The sequence below is a fragment of the Drosophila yakuba genome, chromosome 2L (genome assembly GCF_016746365.2).
Source record: "Drosophila yakuba strain Tai18E2 chromosome 2L, Prin_Dyak_Tai18E2_2.1, whole genome shotgun sequence".
Classification (NCBI taxonomy): domain Eukaryota; kingdom Metazoa; phylum Arthropoda; class Insecta; order Diptera; family Drosophilidae; genus Drosophila; species Drosophila yakuba.
The window spans coordinates 20,672,172-20,692,023 of NC_052527.2; the positions used below are offsets into that span (position 1 = coordinate 20,672,172).

The 19,852-nt window shown below is 38.9% G+C and overlaps 1 protein-coding gene across 3 annotated transcripts in view; it reads left to right on the forward strand.

Annotated features, from left to right (window-relative positions):
* LOC6529075 (ecdysone receptor) overlaps positions 1-17,990 on the forward strand; it is a 60,608-nt gene extending 42,618 nt beyond the window's left edge. For all 3 annotated transcript variants that reach the window (XM_015198673.3, XM_002090052.4, XM_039371507.2), the window contains 4 exons: positions 13,250-13,764; positions 14,421-14,564; positions 14,625-14,777; positions 14,843-17,990. In XM_015198673.3, the coding sequence (XP_015054159.1) occupies positions 13,250-13,764; positions 14,421-14,564; positions 14,625-14,777; positions 14,843-15,952 (1,922 nt within the window). In that variant the 3' untranslated portion in view covers positions 15,953-17,990. The remainder of the gene's footprint in view (positions 1-13,249; positions 13,765-14,420; positions 14,565-14,624; positions 14,778-14,842) is intronic.
* The last annotated feature ends 1,862 nt before the right edge of the window (positions 17,991-19,852 follow it).

The window sequence follows — 19,852 nt, forward strand, 5'->3', positions numbered from 1 at the left end:
ATTGAGATGTGTGGACGAAATTGAACCTCACAAAATTTAATTATGACCTTTATCTTTAATTAAACAAACTCATTGTTCTAGCATCCAGATTTAAACCTTCCATTTCTACACCCCTCTCACGGAAATTCATTTATTACGCATACGCCAGGTATGACTCCAAACTCAGATGAAAAAGAATAAGTAGCTAGATCAGCTAACAAAGCAAGTTCTACTTTTGTAATTCCCATCAGGTTTTACACTCATTTTTGTTATTGTTATACAGAGTACTATTGTAGTTGTAGCTGACAACGAAATCGTTAGAATTTTCGCTGGCCAAAACGGCCGATGACCCGCCCGACTCAAGGTTAAATGTTGAGGCGTAATATGGCAACAAAAGCACAAAAAAAAAAAACAAAAAAACAAAAGAAGCTTCACACTTTTGACTCGAATCGTGTGTGTGCTGGCAACAAAAAAATAATTATAAATAATAATAACACAACTTCTGTGCGTGCTAGCCGTCTCGCTCCCCCTTTATTTTGACTATTTGAAAAATTGTACTATACTAATGGTGGAGGGGTTAAGGAGGTGGTAAGATGGAGGTGGGTTCGGAATAGTCGAATTTTTTGCTTGGACTTTTTGTTATTCTTGCTGCGTCAGCGCACACGCGATTTCTATTTGCCTTTGCTCTTTTGGTTGCTTCTCGTTCTTACTTTTTGCTATTTTTACTACCAAAAATCTCGTTGCCACTTTTGGCGGTTTTTTTTAAACTAATTTCATTTGTAATAAAGTGGTGGAAATGATTACGATGTTTATGATTACCTATCCATTCAAAAACAAAAATTGTATTTCTGTTTACTTTGGAATATTTTCTCCCCTCTTTTAGACTTCGCTTTTATTTTTTGTTGATTCTAAGCCATATGTAAGCCGTAGCCCAAGTTTTTGTTTAGGTTTTTATTTCACCTTTTGTTTAATAAAATTATAATTTTGGAGTGTCTATTTTTTTCTGCTAAAATAACAATGATACAATCAAAATAATTTATTAAATTATTTTCACATAATTTTTTCTTTGTGCTTTTGGCAACCAATTTTTACTGTGCCTTTTACAAAGCATATATCTAGTCGAATAATGTTGTATTTCTGAAAAAATAAATAACGTTCAAGGTGGCTATTTTTAAAAGTCCGGACGGGCCAGAAAATTTGTGTTTTGTTCTTATTTGGTAAGCAAAATTATATTGTCTAACTCTCATGATTATTAGTGATTTTTAATGACACTGTTAAATGTATAGTTTGTACTTATTCAACGACAATCTTCACACAAATTTTGTATCATTTTTTTTGCTTGTCGTTATATCCGTTACACGTGGAATAAAACGTAATAAACATTATTCTCTGAAAAATGGGTTAAAAAATTTTTTTGTGGCAGTAGCTTATGCTTACAATTCTTTTGGCAACCCACGTGTTGGTTATATGTGGGCGACTAGCGGTACTTTTTGTGATGTTTACTCATAAATGTAAAATGGTTTCACTGATATTCTGAAGGATCTACACAGAATTCGAACGCATAAATACATATAATAAATGTATATCATCCAGGAAAGATCGTTAAACACTCGCAGGACCATATATTGATAAAAAACATAGATATAATTATGAAAATTTACCCAAGTGAAACTAGCTTGGGCGAGCTTTATCTCGATCCCAAACTTCCGAGCTCTCCGCAATTCCCGGTCAGAGTCAAGCCACATGCCACCTGGCATCCACCGGAACCGAGGCTCGTCGACACATTTTGAATGAGTTTGCTGCTGTTGCTTTTAGCAGTTGGCCGAAGGGACAAAGGGCCGAGACCGGCAGCCGTCGCTTGACTAAATTTATTTCAATCCTGTAAGCACTAATTTTAAATTAGATTCCAATTGCTAACGTCCCGCCGTCTCATTCTGTGTTTTTCGGCCTCCAGTGCCCACAGCCCTCGATTTGGCAGCTGTTGCGGTCTCCATCGTGGCATCTGCCTTCTACTTCTACTCGGGCCAAGACGGCGGCTCAAGCTGCCCCCCTACCGCTCCTGGTTGTCGGCAGTTTATGTGTCTTTAAAGTAGTTGGAAATGCTTTTGATCCCTTTTTTGAGCTCTGGCGATTTTTATCGAATTTGAACATTTAATTGGCAGCACCAAGTGACCAGGCAAAGGAGCATAACAAGCTTGCAATTCAGTCTGTCGGGCTGCCTTATCTGCGTCTTACTAATAATTGGCTTTCATCCATAGAGAGTGTTTATTTATCGGGCTACGCTTCGGATCACGCAACTCAATGTCAAAGTGGAACGCTGCCTTACTCATGCTCACATATGTATTACGCATTCCTATTTAGTCTCCTGCAGTCGCAAAGGAAAGTAGGGGGAAATCCTTGGATGCAATGGATCAAAATGTTATTATTAATTTTGTTAAGCACAGACTCTCTGTGTATAATTGTGTATTGACTATAAACAATTAATGTCAGGCAAGTTAATACTTCTGATAAGTTAGGAAAACATTTGCCACCGTTCGTCAATCGAACCAAACGGATCGCTTAAAACAACAAGGTGTCATAATAGAGACTTTTAAATAAATAGTGATTGACTTTTAAGGCAGCTGCAAGCCCAAGTTGAAAACAAAAATTATTTTTTGGAAGTTTAAAATGTTTGGTTTTTTTGTATCATATTCAAAGTTTTATGGTTATCTTAAATACAGAAATTTGACGATATGGTTAGAAATTATGCGTTCCCAGTTTAAAGTTCTGAAGAGCTAATTAATTACAACCACACTTCGGGCGTGACAGACTCGGCTAAGTAATGGCCAAATTCCATGCAATACATGACGAATAAATCCCCATCCAAATAATAAATGAAATACAGAAAACCGGAGTAAGATGGCAAGCAAAACGCTTCAGCGACACATGTAAAATGTGGCATCCACATGACCAGCGGTTGGTGGAGAACAATCGGAAAGGATGTGGCCTCTGCATTCATTTGACTTTTAATACCGAGCACACTCTGGAAAGACAAACAGACAGTATATTCGCTTAAATTTTAAAATTTGCGAACACACCCAAAACGCGAAAAAATCAACGGCAAAAAAGTTTTAACAAGAAATTCATTTTTGAGCTGGGTTGGGTTGTATCGGTTCGGAATGCAATCTCAGTCAACGCTGAAATTGAATCACTCGTCAGATCACCAACAACAAATTTCACGCGAAATGCAAATTATGCGTTAATGTAGAAGCGGTAGATCCGAGCACTTTGACCCAATCATAACTGAAGAAATGGTCGCAAAAATGAAAAAATAAAATAAGTGTACGATGTGAAGACCAGAAGTTGCAGTCCAAAAATATTCAGTGCCCAATAAATCAATTCTCTGGCTCTTTTGGCATTAATATGACTCGGCCTTCGGCTGTTTGTCTGTCTCCTTAGTCTGATCTGTCCAGCCATCTGATCTGAGCATCTATATAATATATATCCGTATATATACATGTGCATAAGAATGGGCTTTGTCGTCTTTTATATGTGTACTTTGTACCCCGAACGCAAAGCTTAAGTCATTAAAATGCGCACACGTAGTAGGAAAGGGACAAAATACTCAGAGACAAAATTGGTTGTTACATGTTTGTACAGCAGTGTGGGAAATTGTTATATTTGCCCACTTATGTTTTTTAATGGTTATTTAATCTACTCGATACCTACAGGTGAACATCCATAACTTACAATGAAATACACATGAAATATATTTAATGCATTAATGCTCTTAGTAATTGTCGTTTCTTAATATTGAGAGCCTCTGTTAAAAAGAAATTACAAACCCCTTCTGACTGGGAATATCTCAAAATTTTCAAAACTAAATTACACATTTCTTCCTGTCGTCGAAATTGGATTTTTCAAGAAAACAAAAATGGCTGTTTCTTCATTTTATGTCTTCAGGTTCCTCCTGCTGGCTTCATAATTATTTTCATATTTTATATTCGATTATATTATTAACTCTCACTTGCAATCCTTTTGCAAACCCCATAGCAAGAATACTTTCTCCTAACCAGAATTGTTGTTCAAACTATTTTTTACAGAATTAGTAATAAGTACTAATTAATATTAAATATTATTAAATAAAGCAACAATAAAGTGTATGGCTCGTTTCGGTATTTCTACAAAAATGTTCATTAATGTTTTGAGATTTTTTAAATTTGTACCCATCCTTCGTGCACACCGGGAAGTTTTTATCGCTGTTACTCTTTGGTGCGTCCGGTGAAATAAAATATTCTGCAAATATTACACAGTACTGCTGCCAAAAAATAGAGAGAAGAAACCAGATATGTCATTAATCACTTTGGAAACAATAAGTCCGAAAATCCCACAGTAGCCGAAGAATTGCCTTTTATTTTTGTCTGATTTGCTGTTTTGAAGAGCAGTGCCAAGTTCAATAGAACTCGTTTCTATCGCAGTGCTTGAAACGCACACTCATAAAGTATTCCTAAGTCGAACTAAGCCATCATGACGGGCACTTTCGGCGAAGTGGCCGGGAAGGGGCCATGTTCAAGCCTTGGGTCTCTCTTTCAAGTCTTAGTCTTAAGGCACGGTACTAGCGCGAAACTTGATTAAAATTTCAAGGCCATGTTGTGGCACAAACAAGCATTTGGAGCGATATGGACCGAGCTGAGACGAAACGAAAGACCAGACCAGGTCGGAGCGAGCCCCAGAGCAGAGCAACCAGATATTAGGCCCCGAGCAAATCATGTGAGTCTGGAGTTGGTTTAGAAAGCGGCAGTGCAGCCTGTTACTGCTGCAGTGGATGTGGCTGTGTATCTGCAAGATACAGATATACACTTACAGGCCGTGATAGAGATTGCGATCGCTGTGCACTCCGCTCGCCTTAGTGCTCTCGTTGCACTTGCCGAACCTACTTAGAGTCTGAAACTAGTTACGGATTGCTGCCGCCGTCTGAAAGTGGTTTTAATTTTAGCCAGTATCTGTGGTATAGGCTGGTGCCGCCACTTTTGCTTCACTCGCCCATTTTTCCATTTCTAGTTTTCAATTGATTCAATGCTGAATTATTTACAATTGTCTGCTTTGTTTCTACAAGCTATATATTTCTTTTTGCGTTGCCATCTGTCTTTTTGCTCGTACTTAATTTGAATTTCACCAGCTAAATTTTTATACCCGCACTTTTGAAAAATGTTTTGATTTTTTTTTTTTTTTTTTTGTTAGTCTTGCGAACCCTTTAAAACCTGCGTTAAAAACCTTTTGCGACGCTTACAAACCGCACAAAGCTGCCACGCCCACTCTTTTGAAAAAGGTTTTGATATTTTTATTTTTTTATTAGTCTTGTAAATTTCTATCGATTTGACGGAACATTTTTTGCCACGCCCACAAACCTACAAAAACTGTCAGTGTTGAAGTCTCTCCGCACTTCCACTAGCTGAGTAATGGGTGACTGATAGTCAGGGAACTCGACCATAGCGTTCTCTCTTGTTTTGGAATTGGTATTAATGGGGATATTAATGAGGTGGTATTAATGGAGGCTATCCGTTAAGAAAAACTCGTTTTATGCCACTTCTGCGTCAATTACACTGTCCTATTGAGATCTTCTGTAGCATTTGACAAAGTTTTATCAATTTTTTTTACTCCCCTCTGTTATTAGCTAACTTTGAACGGAACTGCCTCCTAGAGTATTATAAAATGTCTTCAAGTCACTCTGGTTAATTCGCATTTTGCTGCTGCCAATGATGATGATGCCTGCGATGATCGCATCTTTATAATTAGTAATAAAAACAATTTGGACGAAAGCAACTTCAGAGTTCTCGCTCGTTTTTCGATGCTTTCGAGCTTTACCTTGGGTCTCGGTTTCATTTACCTGGCCAAGAAAATCGCTTACCTTAGGCTTCGTCTCTTGCCTGTAATTAAAGTGGCCAGTGTACTGAGCTGTGAAGCTTAGCTTGTTTTTGTGGCATAGCCGCGGAAATGTAATGTGAGCAGCATGCAGTAGGTCGACCTTACACCTAGCCGTGTGCTGTATGAAACCTTTGCTCATTTAAATATCGGTTTCTGTTCTTGGCAAGTAAAGAAAAATTACAGTCAATGCTCTAAAGAAAACAACATTTTCCCTTTCGCGACCAGGTAAGGCTCTCACAGTGAGCCATTTCTGTATCTTGCCGTACATACTGGTGCTTGTGTGCCGATATAGAAATTATCTGCGACAAATGACTCCCACACTCGAAAATAGGTATTCACAGCTGCCTTCGTGCGATTTCTTTTTGAGATCGAAAACATTTGACAAGCAGAAATCCTATGACTGACAAGATCCCCCTTGACATACATTTTGACATAGCAACGCCAAAAATAAAATTATTTTTAATAAAAAACTGCACTGATTGGTGCCTAATTGCCACATAATTCGTTAATCTAAAAAAATGTTGAAAATGCTAAAAGTGCGATGTCTTATATCAGGATTTTTGTTTTTCAAAGAACGATAGTTACTGTTAGGCCAAAAGTCTCATAATCTGTTTTCCAAGTGTATATATGTATGAGTGTATAATATAATACTTAATACTTCATAATGAAAACGACTTAATTTATGAGTAGAATGTATAAAAAATTATTAAAATTAGGTTAAGAGGGTAATGTAAACTAAACAGGTATCGCTATATATTTTTTTAATACAGTACGTGAAACTAGTAACGGGTATCGGATAGACGAGTATAGCCTCTTGGCTTTGTTTAGTGTCTTAACTATCCTATTTATCTTTAAATCAATCTATGAATCATTCTTATAGTTCCCGCCAGCATTTAATTTACGTGACTGTACATAAGCCGAAAGTTTAATTCATAATCGCAAAAATTATGCTTGCATAAATTTAAAATTCTTAGAAATGAATTTTGTAATATCGAGCGAATAACTTACCGCTTAAAAACGCCACCTGTCCTCTTCCACTCGAGAGGGTTTGTCGATTCGTTTTACAACCAAAGACGACTTTGTAATGTAATACGCCATACAAAAAAACACACACTCAAATGTTTTTGCTGCACTTGACAAAAGAATTTCCCACAATGCCAAGGGCCGAAGAAATCGCGCATACGCACAGTTGGCGGCCGCGGGCAACGTTCAGCGAGAAATTGTTTACATGCCCAGTGAATCCTCATCTGCCCTACGTTTTTTGGTTGGAAAATTTGGTTACAATTGTCTAATCTGTGGCCATAGCCAAAACCAACAAAATGAAATCCTGAAAAACTGCTTTAAATTTTGTATAAACCATTGTACATTTATTAGAGTGGAGTTCGCTGGGTGTTGAGAATATCTAAAATATTACCGCTCTTAAAAGCGCAAGTGAACAACCGTAAAAGGTTAGGTAACGAGTTGTAGACGTCTAAAATAAATTAAGCACAGGAAAAATTACATTAAAGCATGGCAAATAAGTTTCCTCCTCAAATGTTATCCTTCTTGATTTAAGTTTCGCACTTAATGCATTATCAGCCCCCACCTGCGGGAGGGGACCTAAAATACTTCAAGGACGAAGACTAGCCCACGCACTCTAGACAGTTAAAAAAACAAAAAGTTACTACTGCAAAATATTAATATACATCGTCCATCGCTGAAGAGCCAGAACAACGTCTGTCGTCGTCCGTTCGCTGAATAGAAGAATAACTGACCATCAACAATGAGCTGGTATTTAATAAGTCTGCAGCAAAGACGACAAAGCCACACAAATCACCAGCTGGCAAGTGGGCGAAGAGGTGCTGGGATGGTGGGGTGCTCGAATGCTGCACAACATGTTGATAATATAATAACAATAACCATAAAACGAACACGCCAGACAGAATGCGGCAAAGTCGTACACTACTTTTACCTACCGCAACAAGGTCGTATTAAAACTCAACTATAACTGCGCTTCAGGTTCTATGCCAAGCTTGGCTTTTCGGTTTGGATTTTATTTTTCCACAGTTAATAAGCTACTTCCGTTTGCTGAAATTTTAATAGCGTCCCCACTAACTGCACTTGAACCCAAGTTATATGCCTGACTTTGCATAGCAGCTGAATCGCTTCACTAATCGAGGTGCAATGAGCAGATTCTGGTCTGTGTGAATTCGATTGGGGTGGTAATCCGTAAAGGAATATTTAAGTACTTATATATATATTCTTGATATGTGTGTATTTATTCTTGATCAGGATCAGCAGAAGAAATTTCTGTTCACTAGCTGAGTAACGGGTATGTGACAGTCGGAGAACTCGACTATAGCGGTATCTCTTTTTATATCTATATTTAGAAGAACAAGGAATGCATTTAGTAGCGCTTACCAATTTTTCAGACTTCAAATTTTTATCCTAACAAATAAACCCTGTGTAAAAGGAAAAAAAAAACATCGCGATAGAACTGACGGTAACGCTTTTGTTGGCTACCCTGAAACTTCTTCATTTCTGTGCCCATTTATTTTAGCTCTTATTCTCCGAGTTCGTTTTTCCTAGCTCACTTTGGGCTTTGTGTTCCTAATGGCTTCACTCCATAGCCATTTGTTTTGAGCTCCATTGTTTGCTGGGCTTTTCTTTGCCCTTACGTGTAGCAGCCCGCTTCTGTTTCCCGCAGAGCCATCCCTCACTCCCATGTACATACCAAAATATCTGGACGGGATTGAAGCTGCCCAACAATGGTAAATGATGCCGCGGGGCAAAGTCTCGTACATTAAGCATCGCACATGGATGTGTCCAACATATGTTGGCTATAAAAAGCTAATTGTAAACAAATCCAGTGCCTCGCACACGAATGCAACATTACACGAGGCGCTTTTTGTGTACATGATGCACATAAACGCAAACACATATAATTAAAAAAGGAACGCGTTTTAAAAGCAGTGGGTTCCCACTTTAAAGTATATAAGCCGCAAAACAGCAGAGGGGGAATCTGAATTTAGATAATGTAAATGAACAGAGTGGTAAAGCGGGGTAGTATATCACTAGTAAAGCTAAACAATACTCAGGGCTTTTGGGAAAAGTAAACTACCAATCTTTGGAATCACAGGCAAATTATGATCATATTAGAAATACCAAAGGTTAGTTCTGAAACCAAGTTTTACCTATTGTCATCAGCAGGTAACATTCTAACAAAAATAATTCCCATTTTTCTGCCAACACAGCCATATTAATGTTTTAAATGGCATTCGTTAATAAGGCGCTTGCAGCTTTCTCCAAATGAAACCAGTGGCGCTTTCTTGCAACTACAAAAACTCCGCGCAGTAAGAAGAAGAAAAAGGCCAAATAATGCGTTTCAAAACTCACAAAAGGTCAAGCGACGACCCTCGTCTTAATGCCGACCTGGGCGTAAAGTAGGCTAAAAATTATTTTTCAGCCATCTTTTGCACACAGTGCATCCCCCAACCTTCTTCCGGACTTGGATTCGTGTCCATGTCCGTGTCCCTGCCCCTGGTCAGGAACATGAAAGTACATGGCTAGGCGGCAACATGCCAACGAACTGAAAAAATCAATTTTTCAACCATATAATCCAAGCTCCCTGAAGGCGAAGCGTTCGTTCGGGGGTCGGAAATAGCGAAACGTGCCTAACAACTGACAAACTCGTGCAAAATAAATTGCAGCCTTGCACTAGAGAACCCCGTGGAACAGAAAAACGTGTGCAACCCCAAACAAACGAAGAGGCGCGCGACTGGGACAAGCGAAGGAGAGAGAGAGAGGGATAGAGATAGACGGAGAGAATTGCAGACAGTGCATCGGACATGCGCTTTCGGTAGTACAGTTTTTCAGTTTTTGATTCTACACACCCGAACAAACCACAATGCCCCCAGTGGGTTTGGTTGAGCGGAATGGGTTTATTTCGGCCTTAGCTACTCGGCCGGTTGGCCATCACAAATCATCATAGCTACGGCCAAAGCCAAGGTGGAGTGGGGAGCAGCCCTGAATCCCCAACCTCAACCCCAACCACCTGCAGTAATCATCCCCTTTGTGGGTAAACCCGCAGTTTTGGTGGTTAGTTGGGCCTGCTCAACTTATTTTTATTTAGGGTCGTCGGTTTTCGCTTATGTAATCACGGAGAAACTCGTTTTACTTGGCGTAATAAACATTCAAAAGAAAAGTTTGTTAGCAATGTTAAAGTCACAGCAAATATTCTTAGCCCAATGGTTTAAAATCTCTTTTTTTTCTGTCATTTAAAAAAAATTCCGACACCCCATGATATGAAACTGTATGTACATACATATGTATGTTGCTTTATCCTTTTCGATCAAATATCAACTGTGCATCAAAAGTCGACTATTCATCCCTGGTTGGCTTTCATTTCGAAGCTGCAAATCGTGCAAATCTGGCTCGTCGCATAAACTTGCTAATATGCAAGGGGTGGTGGGCGGCCCCCGACTTTAAACTTATTTACTTTGCCGCTCTATTCTCTATTCTTTGCAAAGCGACCTGGCTGTCTCCTTTTTGCCTCTTTTTGTGTATTCACAGACAACAATCCGCTTAAAAATATTACATTCACAGCACACACGCAGCTGAGCGGGAGAAATGCATACAAAGGGATAGTTTTGCTGTAGCAGTTCGGCCCTATGAACAACAAAAAACAAGGGGAGAACAACAACAGGAGCAATAACAAAAAGTTTAATTTCTTTGCCTAGCACAAAAAGCGTGTGATAAATACAGCAAAGAAAAGGCGAAGCGAACGGACAAAATGAGATGCAAAATGCAGCGAACGAAGCCAACGCCAGAAGGGAGAACTTACCTATACCACTGCGAAAGCTTTTGCGACATGCAATCCGTTCTCCTCACACACACACAGCACTCACACACACACACGTAGGTGGGTGGGGTGCGCCGCCCGCAGTGACAGTGGCAATGCCAAAGGCAAACTGCATATTTTCGAGGCCTACATCAACACTTCTGCAGCGTTTTTCAACAAGGGCGTGCATCACGAGGGAGAATGCACGAGCAGACAAAGAGGCGCAGAGAGAGCGAGAGAGTGTCAGAGAGAGACAGACGCAAAGAACCCAAAGTGCTGGGCGCCCAGTGCTTAGCCGCAACCAAATAAATACATAGCTAGACCAACTAGATTCATATTAACGAACACAGTTAATTATATACACTGCGTGTATTTTCTGTGCAGAATCTAAAAGCAACTCGCTTTTTTAATGGAGTGCTGGCTGCCTTCCAGTAATTTCGATAGCGCGAAAACTTTCCTAAAGACAGACTTGCACTGGGCTTAGTTTTAATAAAATAGCTACAGAATAGGTTTGTGATCCACAACTAAATTCTATTCTTCCCTGGCGAAACACATTGAATTGATTTTGAAAATCATTGTATATTCAATAGATTTTTATTCTGGCGTGAGATCCCCACCAGAAGTGAAGAGTAAGTTGTAAAGCTCACGCTGGCGCTTGCTGTATTGGCAATGTGCATACATACATACATAAATACATACATAGAGGTTCATTTATAGCTATAGCTTTCTGGCCTCGTCCCCCGCCAACCCGGTGACGTCTTAGTCGGTAGATTCACTTACATGGGTTATGTGGGTATGTAAAGCGGAATAGGGAACGGAGACCGAGCGACTAAACACAATAACACAATGAACTCCAAACATAAGCAGCTCCAAATGAGTGGGTGGTAAGCAGTTGGGTGTATTTGGGGGTGTCATTTGTGCTGCACTGTTGTTGCTTTGGCGTCTATTTCTTTCATCATTGCCGTTCTGCATTTATTTTGTGCTTCACAAATAAAAACAAAAGAAATGTATCTTTTCTGTGGGTCCGTGAGTGGTAAGTTATTGTATCTGTAAGCAAGCTGCTTTTGAGTGCAGGAAAATAATTACAAGCAGTGCATAAAACTAATGTTCAATACACTTCTCCTGGCACCTGGCGCCTACTTATCTGTGATCCATCGGATCTACAGTGGTGATCCCATGGGATGACATTGGCTCTGATTTCAGCTTTGGCGATCCTGTTGGAGCAGCCGGTTTTTCTTTTATTGATGCGATTTCCCCCCAAGAGCAGCAGCAGTTTTCCACATTTTTACATACTTCGGAGCACACAAACAAACTTGGAGATTGAGTGCAGTTTAGATACAGTCAAGTTGGCGTCTTTCCCATTTTCCATGAGCCGTTGGAGCAGACAAAGTTAGCATGACGCCGTCGTTTATTTTATACGCTGGCAGTGAAATTGAAACGCAGCGACTGCAGCAGGGGAGGGAAAGTAGTTGTAGCAAAAGCCTCGACAATGGGGCGTACTGGTATTTATTTTAAGGCAAGGGGGGAAAACGGTTGTTAGAAACTGTGTTATGCCGACAATGCACTGCGTTGCACTCAGCTGCAGCTGAGGCCTGAGAAGAAAGGCGCAGCAGGAGTGGTACACTTGGAAGGAGGGCATTCGTGGGCATTTGTGCCCAAGTGACGTCTTAGTCGCCTCGACTTCGATTTTTCCTGCTTCTCGTATCTTAAAGTGCCTTCTATGCCAGCCTTCCCTGCCAAAGTTGTTGCTGTCACTGTCAATTCTGTGGCTGTTTCTGTTGCAGTTGCAATAGCAGCACGTACTTATGCGCTACCAACGCCCAACGATCCATTTATCCTTTGTTTTCCCCTTATTGGCAAATAGCTACAGCGTGGGGAAAATTGCACTTGATGTTCTGTTATATCTGTGGAAGTCCCGAAAGTGTGATTATCTTCGCGATGTATGTCTAACGCCATTTAATATTCCCGAATTCCCACAAAGAACCTAGTTTAAATGTAATCGATAATATTGTTGGTGATCTATTAAAGAAAATAGAAAGAATTATTAATAGCACATCCGATTTGAAATTTAGAATTATGTTGGTATAATGAAATACATAGGTATTCCACTTTTGACCTTTTTTTATAAGGTAGTTGAACGAATGGGTAATATTTTGTAAAATTAGATCAATAGATCCTGTTAAAACTTATAATATAACTTTAGAGTCCTGTAGTTCTATCCTGTTGTTGTATCCAACCAATCATTTTGTTGATTTCGGCTGATTTTCGTTGACTTTCAGCGACAACGTTAATTGAATTTTAAATTTCTGAGGGGACAATGGCGGGGGTGGGCGTTCCCAAACTGCGTTTGCCAGTTATCTGATACAGCAAAGCTGATTAGTAAGCAAACGAGTTCCAGTTGGATCTGGAGCTTGCAAAACATGCAAATGGCGGAGAACATAGAACTCCCCGAAAGAAAATTTATTTATTTGGGTCTTATGTTTTATGGATCGTTGCTAAAGAAACCCCATAATAAATAAGGTTTGTTTCCCCTTTTTTTGTGCACAGGTCGCGACGATCTCTCACCTTCGAGCAGCTTGAACGGATATTCGGCGAACGAAAGCTGCGATGCGAAGAAGAGCAAGAAGGGCCCTGCGCCACGGGTGCAGGAGGAGTTGTGCCTGGTTTGCGGCGACAGGGCCTCCGGCTACCACTACAACGCCCTCACCTGTGAGGGCTGCAAGGGCTTCTTTCGACGCAGCGTTACGAAGAGCGCCGTGTACTGCTGCAAGTTCGGCCGCGCCTGCGAAATGGACATGTACATGAGGCGTAAGTGTCAGGAGTGCCGCCTGAAAAAGTGCCTGGCCGTGGGCATGCGGCCAGAGTGCGTCGTCCCGGAAAACCAGTGCGCAATGAAGCGGCGGGAAAAGAAGGCCCAGAAGGAAAAAGACAAAATGACCACTTCGCCCAGCTCTCAGCACGGCGGCAACGGCAGCTTGGGCTCTGGTAGCGCCCACGACTTTGTTAAGAAAGAGATTCTTGACCTTATGACATGCGAGCCGCCCCAGCATGCCACTATTCCGGTAAGGGTTTATATCAATTATCACTCAAAAAAGATTATAGATCACAAATGGAAATAATAAAACCCCAACCGTTGTCATAATAATATAAGAGTATATTACTAGAAAGTAGTACTTAAAGTAATATAATAGTTAGGTTAGGTTAGTTTTTACCGGCCTTCGGTTATCCGACCCACTTAGACCATTAGAGGTCCATTGTGATACCGTGTATGTTTTCCCCTTTTGCCCGTCGAGGTTCGTGTGAAGTTAGCAGTTTCCCCAGCCAGAGGCGCTGGTGTATTATTGTATCCGATGTGGAACGGTGTCGGACAGGACGGACGTGTAATAGTTACTATATCAATTATTTTATATTTTATATTATTAGTGGTATTTTTATAGTGGTAACATAATACAATTCTAATAGTAATGAGACATCAATATAATCAATTATATTAAGAGTCTATAGTAATAGTAATAAAGAATCCCAATAGCAGAAGCAAAGAGTCGTGGAAGCTGCCGCTAGAACATAAATACCAGCGTAGTGTGAATAATAATAGTAATGGCAATGTAATAGAAATATAATAGTAATGTAGTTCTAACAAGTAACTAGGATTTCTTAGTCTCCGATCTTAATGTCAACCAGACTCCCACTTACCCATACTTTTCAATTTCCGGTACAGCTACTACCTGATGAAATATTGGCCAAGTGTCAAGCGCGCAATATACCTTCCTTAACGTACAATCAGTTGGCCGTTATATACAAGCTAATTTGGTATCAGGATGGCTATGAGCAGCCATCTGAAGAGGATCTCAGACGTATAATGGTGGGTCAGATCGAAATTTACTATATAATTTGAATCTTAATTCCTTTCTATGTTTTGCAGAGTCAACCCGATGAGAACGAGAGCCAGACGGACGTCAGCTTTCGGCACATTACCGAGATAACCATACTCACGGTCCAGTTGATTGTTGAGTTTGCTAAAGGTCTACCAGCGTTTACAAAAATACCCCAGGAGGACCAGATCACGTTACTAAAGGTGAGTATTATCGAAATCACTGGGTTTAACCAATAAGACTATAAACTTATTTTTTTAACGTGTAGGCCTGCTCGTCGGAGGTGATGATGTTGCGTATGGCACGGCGCTATGACCACAGCTCGGACTCAATATTCTTCGCGAATAATAGATCCTATACGCGGGATTCTTACAAAATGGCCGGAATGGCTGATAACATTGAAGACCTGCTGCATTTCTGCCGCCAAATGTTCTCGATGAAGGTAGACAACGTCGAATACGCGCTTCTCACTGCCATTGTGATCTTCTCGGACCGGCCGGGCCTGGAGAAGGCCCAACTAGTCGAAGCGATCCAGAGCTACTACATCGACACTCTACGCATTTATATACTCAACCGCCACTGCGGCGACTCAATGAGCCTCGTCTTCTACGCAAAGTTGCTCTCGATTCTCACTGAGCTGCGTACGCTGGGCAACCAGAACGCCGAGATGTGTTTCTCACTAAAGCTCAAAAACCGCAAACTGCCCAAGTTCCTCGAGGAGATCTGGGACGTTCATGCCATCCCGCCCTCGGTCCAGTCGCACCTTCAGATTACCCAAGAGGAGAACGAGCGCCTCGAGCGTGCTGAGCGTATGCGAGCATCAGTTGGGGGCGCCATTACCGCCGGCATAGATTGTGACTCTGCCTCCACTTCGGCGGCGGCAGCCGCGGCCCAGCATCAACCTCAGCCCCAGCCCTCTACCCTGACCCAGAACGACTCCCAGCACCAGACACAGCCGCAGCTGCAGCCTCAGCTGCAAGGTCAACTGCAACCTCAGCTCCAGCCCCCGCTTTCGACGCAACTTCAGCCGCAGATTCAACCACAGCCACAGCTCCTTACCGTTTCCGCTCCCGTAACCGCTTCCGTTTGCGCCTCTGGCTCCTTGTCGGCGGTCAGTACGAGCAGCGAATACATGGGCGGAAGTGCGGCCACAGGACCCATCACGCCGGCGGCCACCAGCAGTATCCCGGCCGCCGTTTCCGCTAGCTCCACTACATCAGCGGTACCGATGGGCAACGGTGTCGCGGTGGGCGGCAACGTCAGCATGTATGCGAATGCTCAGACGGCGATGGCCTTGATGGGTGTTGCCCTGCACTCGCACCAAGAGCAGCTTATTGGAGGAGTAGCGGTCAAGTCGGAGCACTCGACGACTGCATAGCAGACGCAGAGGCAGCTCCATCAACATCACCAACCCAACATCGACGTCCTGCTGGAGTAAAAAGCGCAGCTGAACCACACAGATATAGGGAAAAAGGGAGTTCTCTCTAGAGAGTTCAAGCCGAACTAAATACTAAAAAGTGGATAAATAAGTGGACAAGCGTAAAATGCAGTTATTTAGTCTTAAGCCTGCAAATATTAAAGATTATTCATACAAATTAATATATAATACGGCCTATTAACAATTACGCTAAAGCTTAATTGAACCAATCTTCAACCACAATTGGACAAACTCGTTAAGGAACAGGGAGAAAAAAAAATTTAAGAGAACTATTGAAAATCATCAAATTTAGAATAAATTTTTTGGTGGATGTATGACCTAATGCGTGTCGCATCAGATTCACGATCAATTCTCGAATTTTGTTAACTAAATTGATCCTCCAAACTACATGCAAAACAGATCAGAAATGAAAAACAGACAGTAGGGTGTGAACAGGGGAAGAGAGAAGAGAATAAAGATTGTTTATATTTAAAAAATATATAAAATAATAATTACTAACTCTAAACGTAATGAAAACAACTGTATAATATTTAACTATAACTCTAAATTCGTAATGTAGAGAAGAGAGTAAATCTGTTAAATGAAACAAAAAGTTATGATAATAACATTATCATCCACCATAATTAAAATCATTTAAAATAATTAAAAACAAACCACTTTAAAAAACACGCAAAACTTGGACTGATTTTATAAATATTTTTTAATCATAATGAAAGGCGACATGAAAAAAAATATTAAAAAAACAAGTAACATATTTTATATGTTTTAAAAAAGAGAATTTCAATTCTTATAATTTTATCCAAAAATATTTGGCAGAAAAAACCTTTATTATTGGCATTGTTTTAGACATGTTTTCAAAAAAATTTGATATTGAATCTAAACAAAGGATAATGAAATGAAAGTGATTGGAGTCTTACTCAAAAACCAAAAGGCATCAAAAGGTATTAAATCTAAAATATATTCTAATTTCCAGTTTAACAAACACTTTTTGGTGGAAAATAGTTTTCAATCACTTTGATAAAACCCACACAAATAAATAAATACCAAAAGACTTCAATATATATTTTTAAAAATTTACATTGGTAATTCGAAATTTCATAATACCATAAGTTTCATCCACCTAATTTGGCAAAATCAAAATTTTTATGGAAGCCAGTACAAAAACGTGCAAACTTGTTTACCTTGGCAATTTTTATGTTAAACAAAATTTAATGCAATTAATTTTCAAAATAATTTTTATTAGATTTTTTTTAGGATTTTTTGCTTTGGAATGTACATTTTTAATCAATTTTTTTTAAATTGTTGGCCTTATTTTAACTTAAATCAAATTTATTTTAATTTTAGTAAAAATTTGTGTTAAAAATCGAAAATAAGAACACTGTAAAATATTAATAAAAGAATTAACGTTTAAAGTGATTCTTTTATTATGTAAAAAGAAGACATCAAATATTTTACGTAGCTTTCTACTTGAATTGTGCAATTTTTTACTTTTACTACTAATTCTAGTTTAAATATAATTTACACACACGCATATACACGCCTACACATAAAGCCACATATTTTTAGTTTTAAGTCAACTTAATTTATAAAGATGAATTTGTGTAAAGACGAACTAAAATTAGCATGACATCATGGATGTATATGGAAATAACTTTAACAAACGATCGAAATGCATTGAAGAAGAGAATTCTATTTAAATATAGTCTGCACTTTGACAAATAAAATTCTTTAACATTTTTATTCATAATATCGAAGACGGACAGGAGAAAGCTCCAATGGAATCCATGGATAATCCCGGCTTTATAAACTCTTTATTAGATTCGTTTTTACAGTAGACTTTAGTTAAATGCCTTATAGCATGCATATTCAATTATTATTATACAAATATACAAAGTTACATTTATAAATACCTTGTTTTGTAGTTCTACACGTAATGTAAAGAAACAAACTATCGAAATACAGATTATTTTTAACTTTTTACCTTATTTCTGCAGGGGGAAAAAAGAAAGCAAGAAAAATGTACACAATATATGAAAAGTTTAAACAAAAATAAGAAAACAAAAAAATATTCAAAAACATAAACGAAAACCTTAGTGTTTTTATTTTGCCAATTTTTTTGTCATTTCCGTTTGATTTTCAATTGCTAGGGAAAGGTGACGGAATATTGGGGTGCGAGTGAAAGACTTATGAGCTAGAAATTCAGAATTTGAACATAATTTTGCATACGATGCAAACGGCTGTGAAATTGGCGAGGAACAAAGGGAAGAGATCAAAGCATGAATTAAGCAGTTGTCTATATTCTCGACTTTTGGTTTATGATTTCTTTATGTTGGATTATGGATGTAACCGCAAGTAAGCTATTTAATAGCCTTCAAGCGTACTGTATAAAAACCCATAGAGTAAGAGCATGAATGTGGCAGGGCGAATGACTTTCCACATATTTCATTCGATTTGCAATTCCTGACCTAAATCGAGTGTTATAATAAGTGTAAGTCAAGTATAATAATACTCTCTATTGACCCTTTCTAAATCTTTCCAATATTATAACAGCACGCTAAGTCTTTGTACATATGCATATATTAATATATATATATATATTTATAGCTCTCGCTCTGTAAGAATGAAAACAAAGAATGAGAACAACCAAAATACAAAAAATTGCAACCTGATGAATTACGAAAGATTGTATGCTATAAAATAACAATTTGTTGACAGATTCATTCATATAAAAAAGATTACCAAAACAAATACACAAAGCTTAAGCTGAAACGTAATAAAATCGTTATGTAGATTTTTGAAATTCAATAATATGTTTAATTTTTATGCACTGTTTTCTGTTATGTGTAAACTCGTAACTTGTTTTGCCCCAATAATACCTACCCTAACTTTGTAGAACCCACGACCTCGACCGTGGACAGAACGTGTAACCCTAAGAGAAATTGATTGACACTCATACACTTACAAGAATTTTGTGTTCAACTTGTATATATTGATCCTGAATTGAAAAACTACCTCAAGCAAAACAAATGATGATTAAGCTAAAGGGCAACCGATGTTGGGTGATGGAAAGGTTTTAAACATTATAAAAATAAATGTAACTACAAGCGAGACCTTAACAGCAGAGCATGAGCAGGAAAAGAAAAAAGTATATACACTCAAGAAAGCTATTTTTTTTTTCTATCGCACTTTTAGCACACGATGACTTCCTTTTGAACTAAAAAGCAATAAAACTTCTTTAAGCTACCTGGTTTGCCGTTCTTTGTTGCCCAGCTTTAGGCGTTATCAAAACTATAATCGGCGATGTTAAACTTTAGTTTCTTTCCATAATCATAACATAAGCAAGGGCAAAAAGAGAAAGCTTTTTAAAATGTCTTGAGTTAAATAGCTGAGTTTTTCTCACTGCCAAAGCGAAATTGAAATATAATACTAGGTATATTGACTAAGTTATCGAACCGCAGCCATTTTCAAACTTAGAGTAAAAAAGGGGAGAAACCATAAGTCTAATTTCATTTGCAATGTCTAGAAATCAGTAATACAAATATAAATTGTACCATTAATACACAAGAAATATATACAATTATAACAGCCAATTCAAGATACAATTCCGAGTATATCTTTAAGTCAGAACCTATACGTATATTGATTGACAACGCACACAATTGCTAGGCAAAGATCTTAGCGAGTAAAATCATTTTTTCAGAAATAAAGATTTGAAAATACAAAATAAAAACTGAATTGATGACATTTTAGTATAACGAGAAATACAAGAAAATCGATAGACTAATCAGCAAGCTAAAAATATTGTGAAAGAAGAGAAGACCACTACACTTCAGACACGTA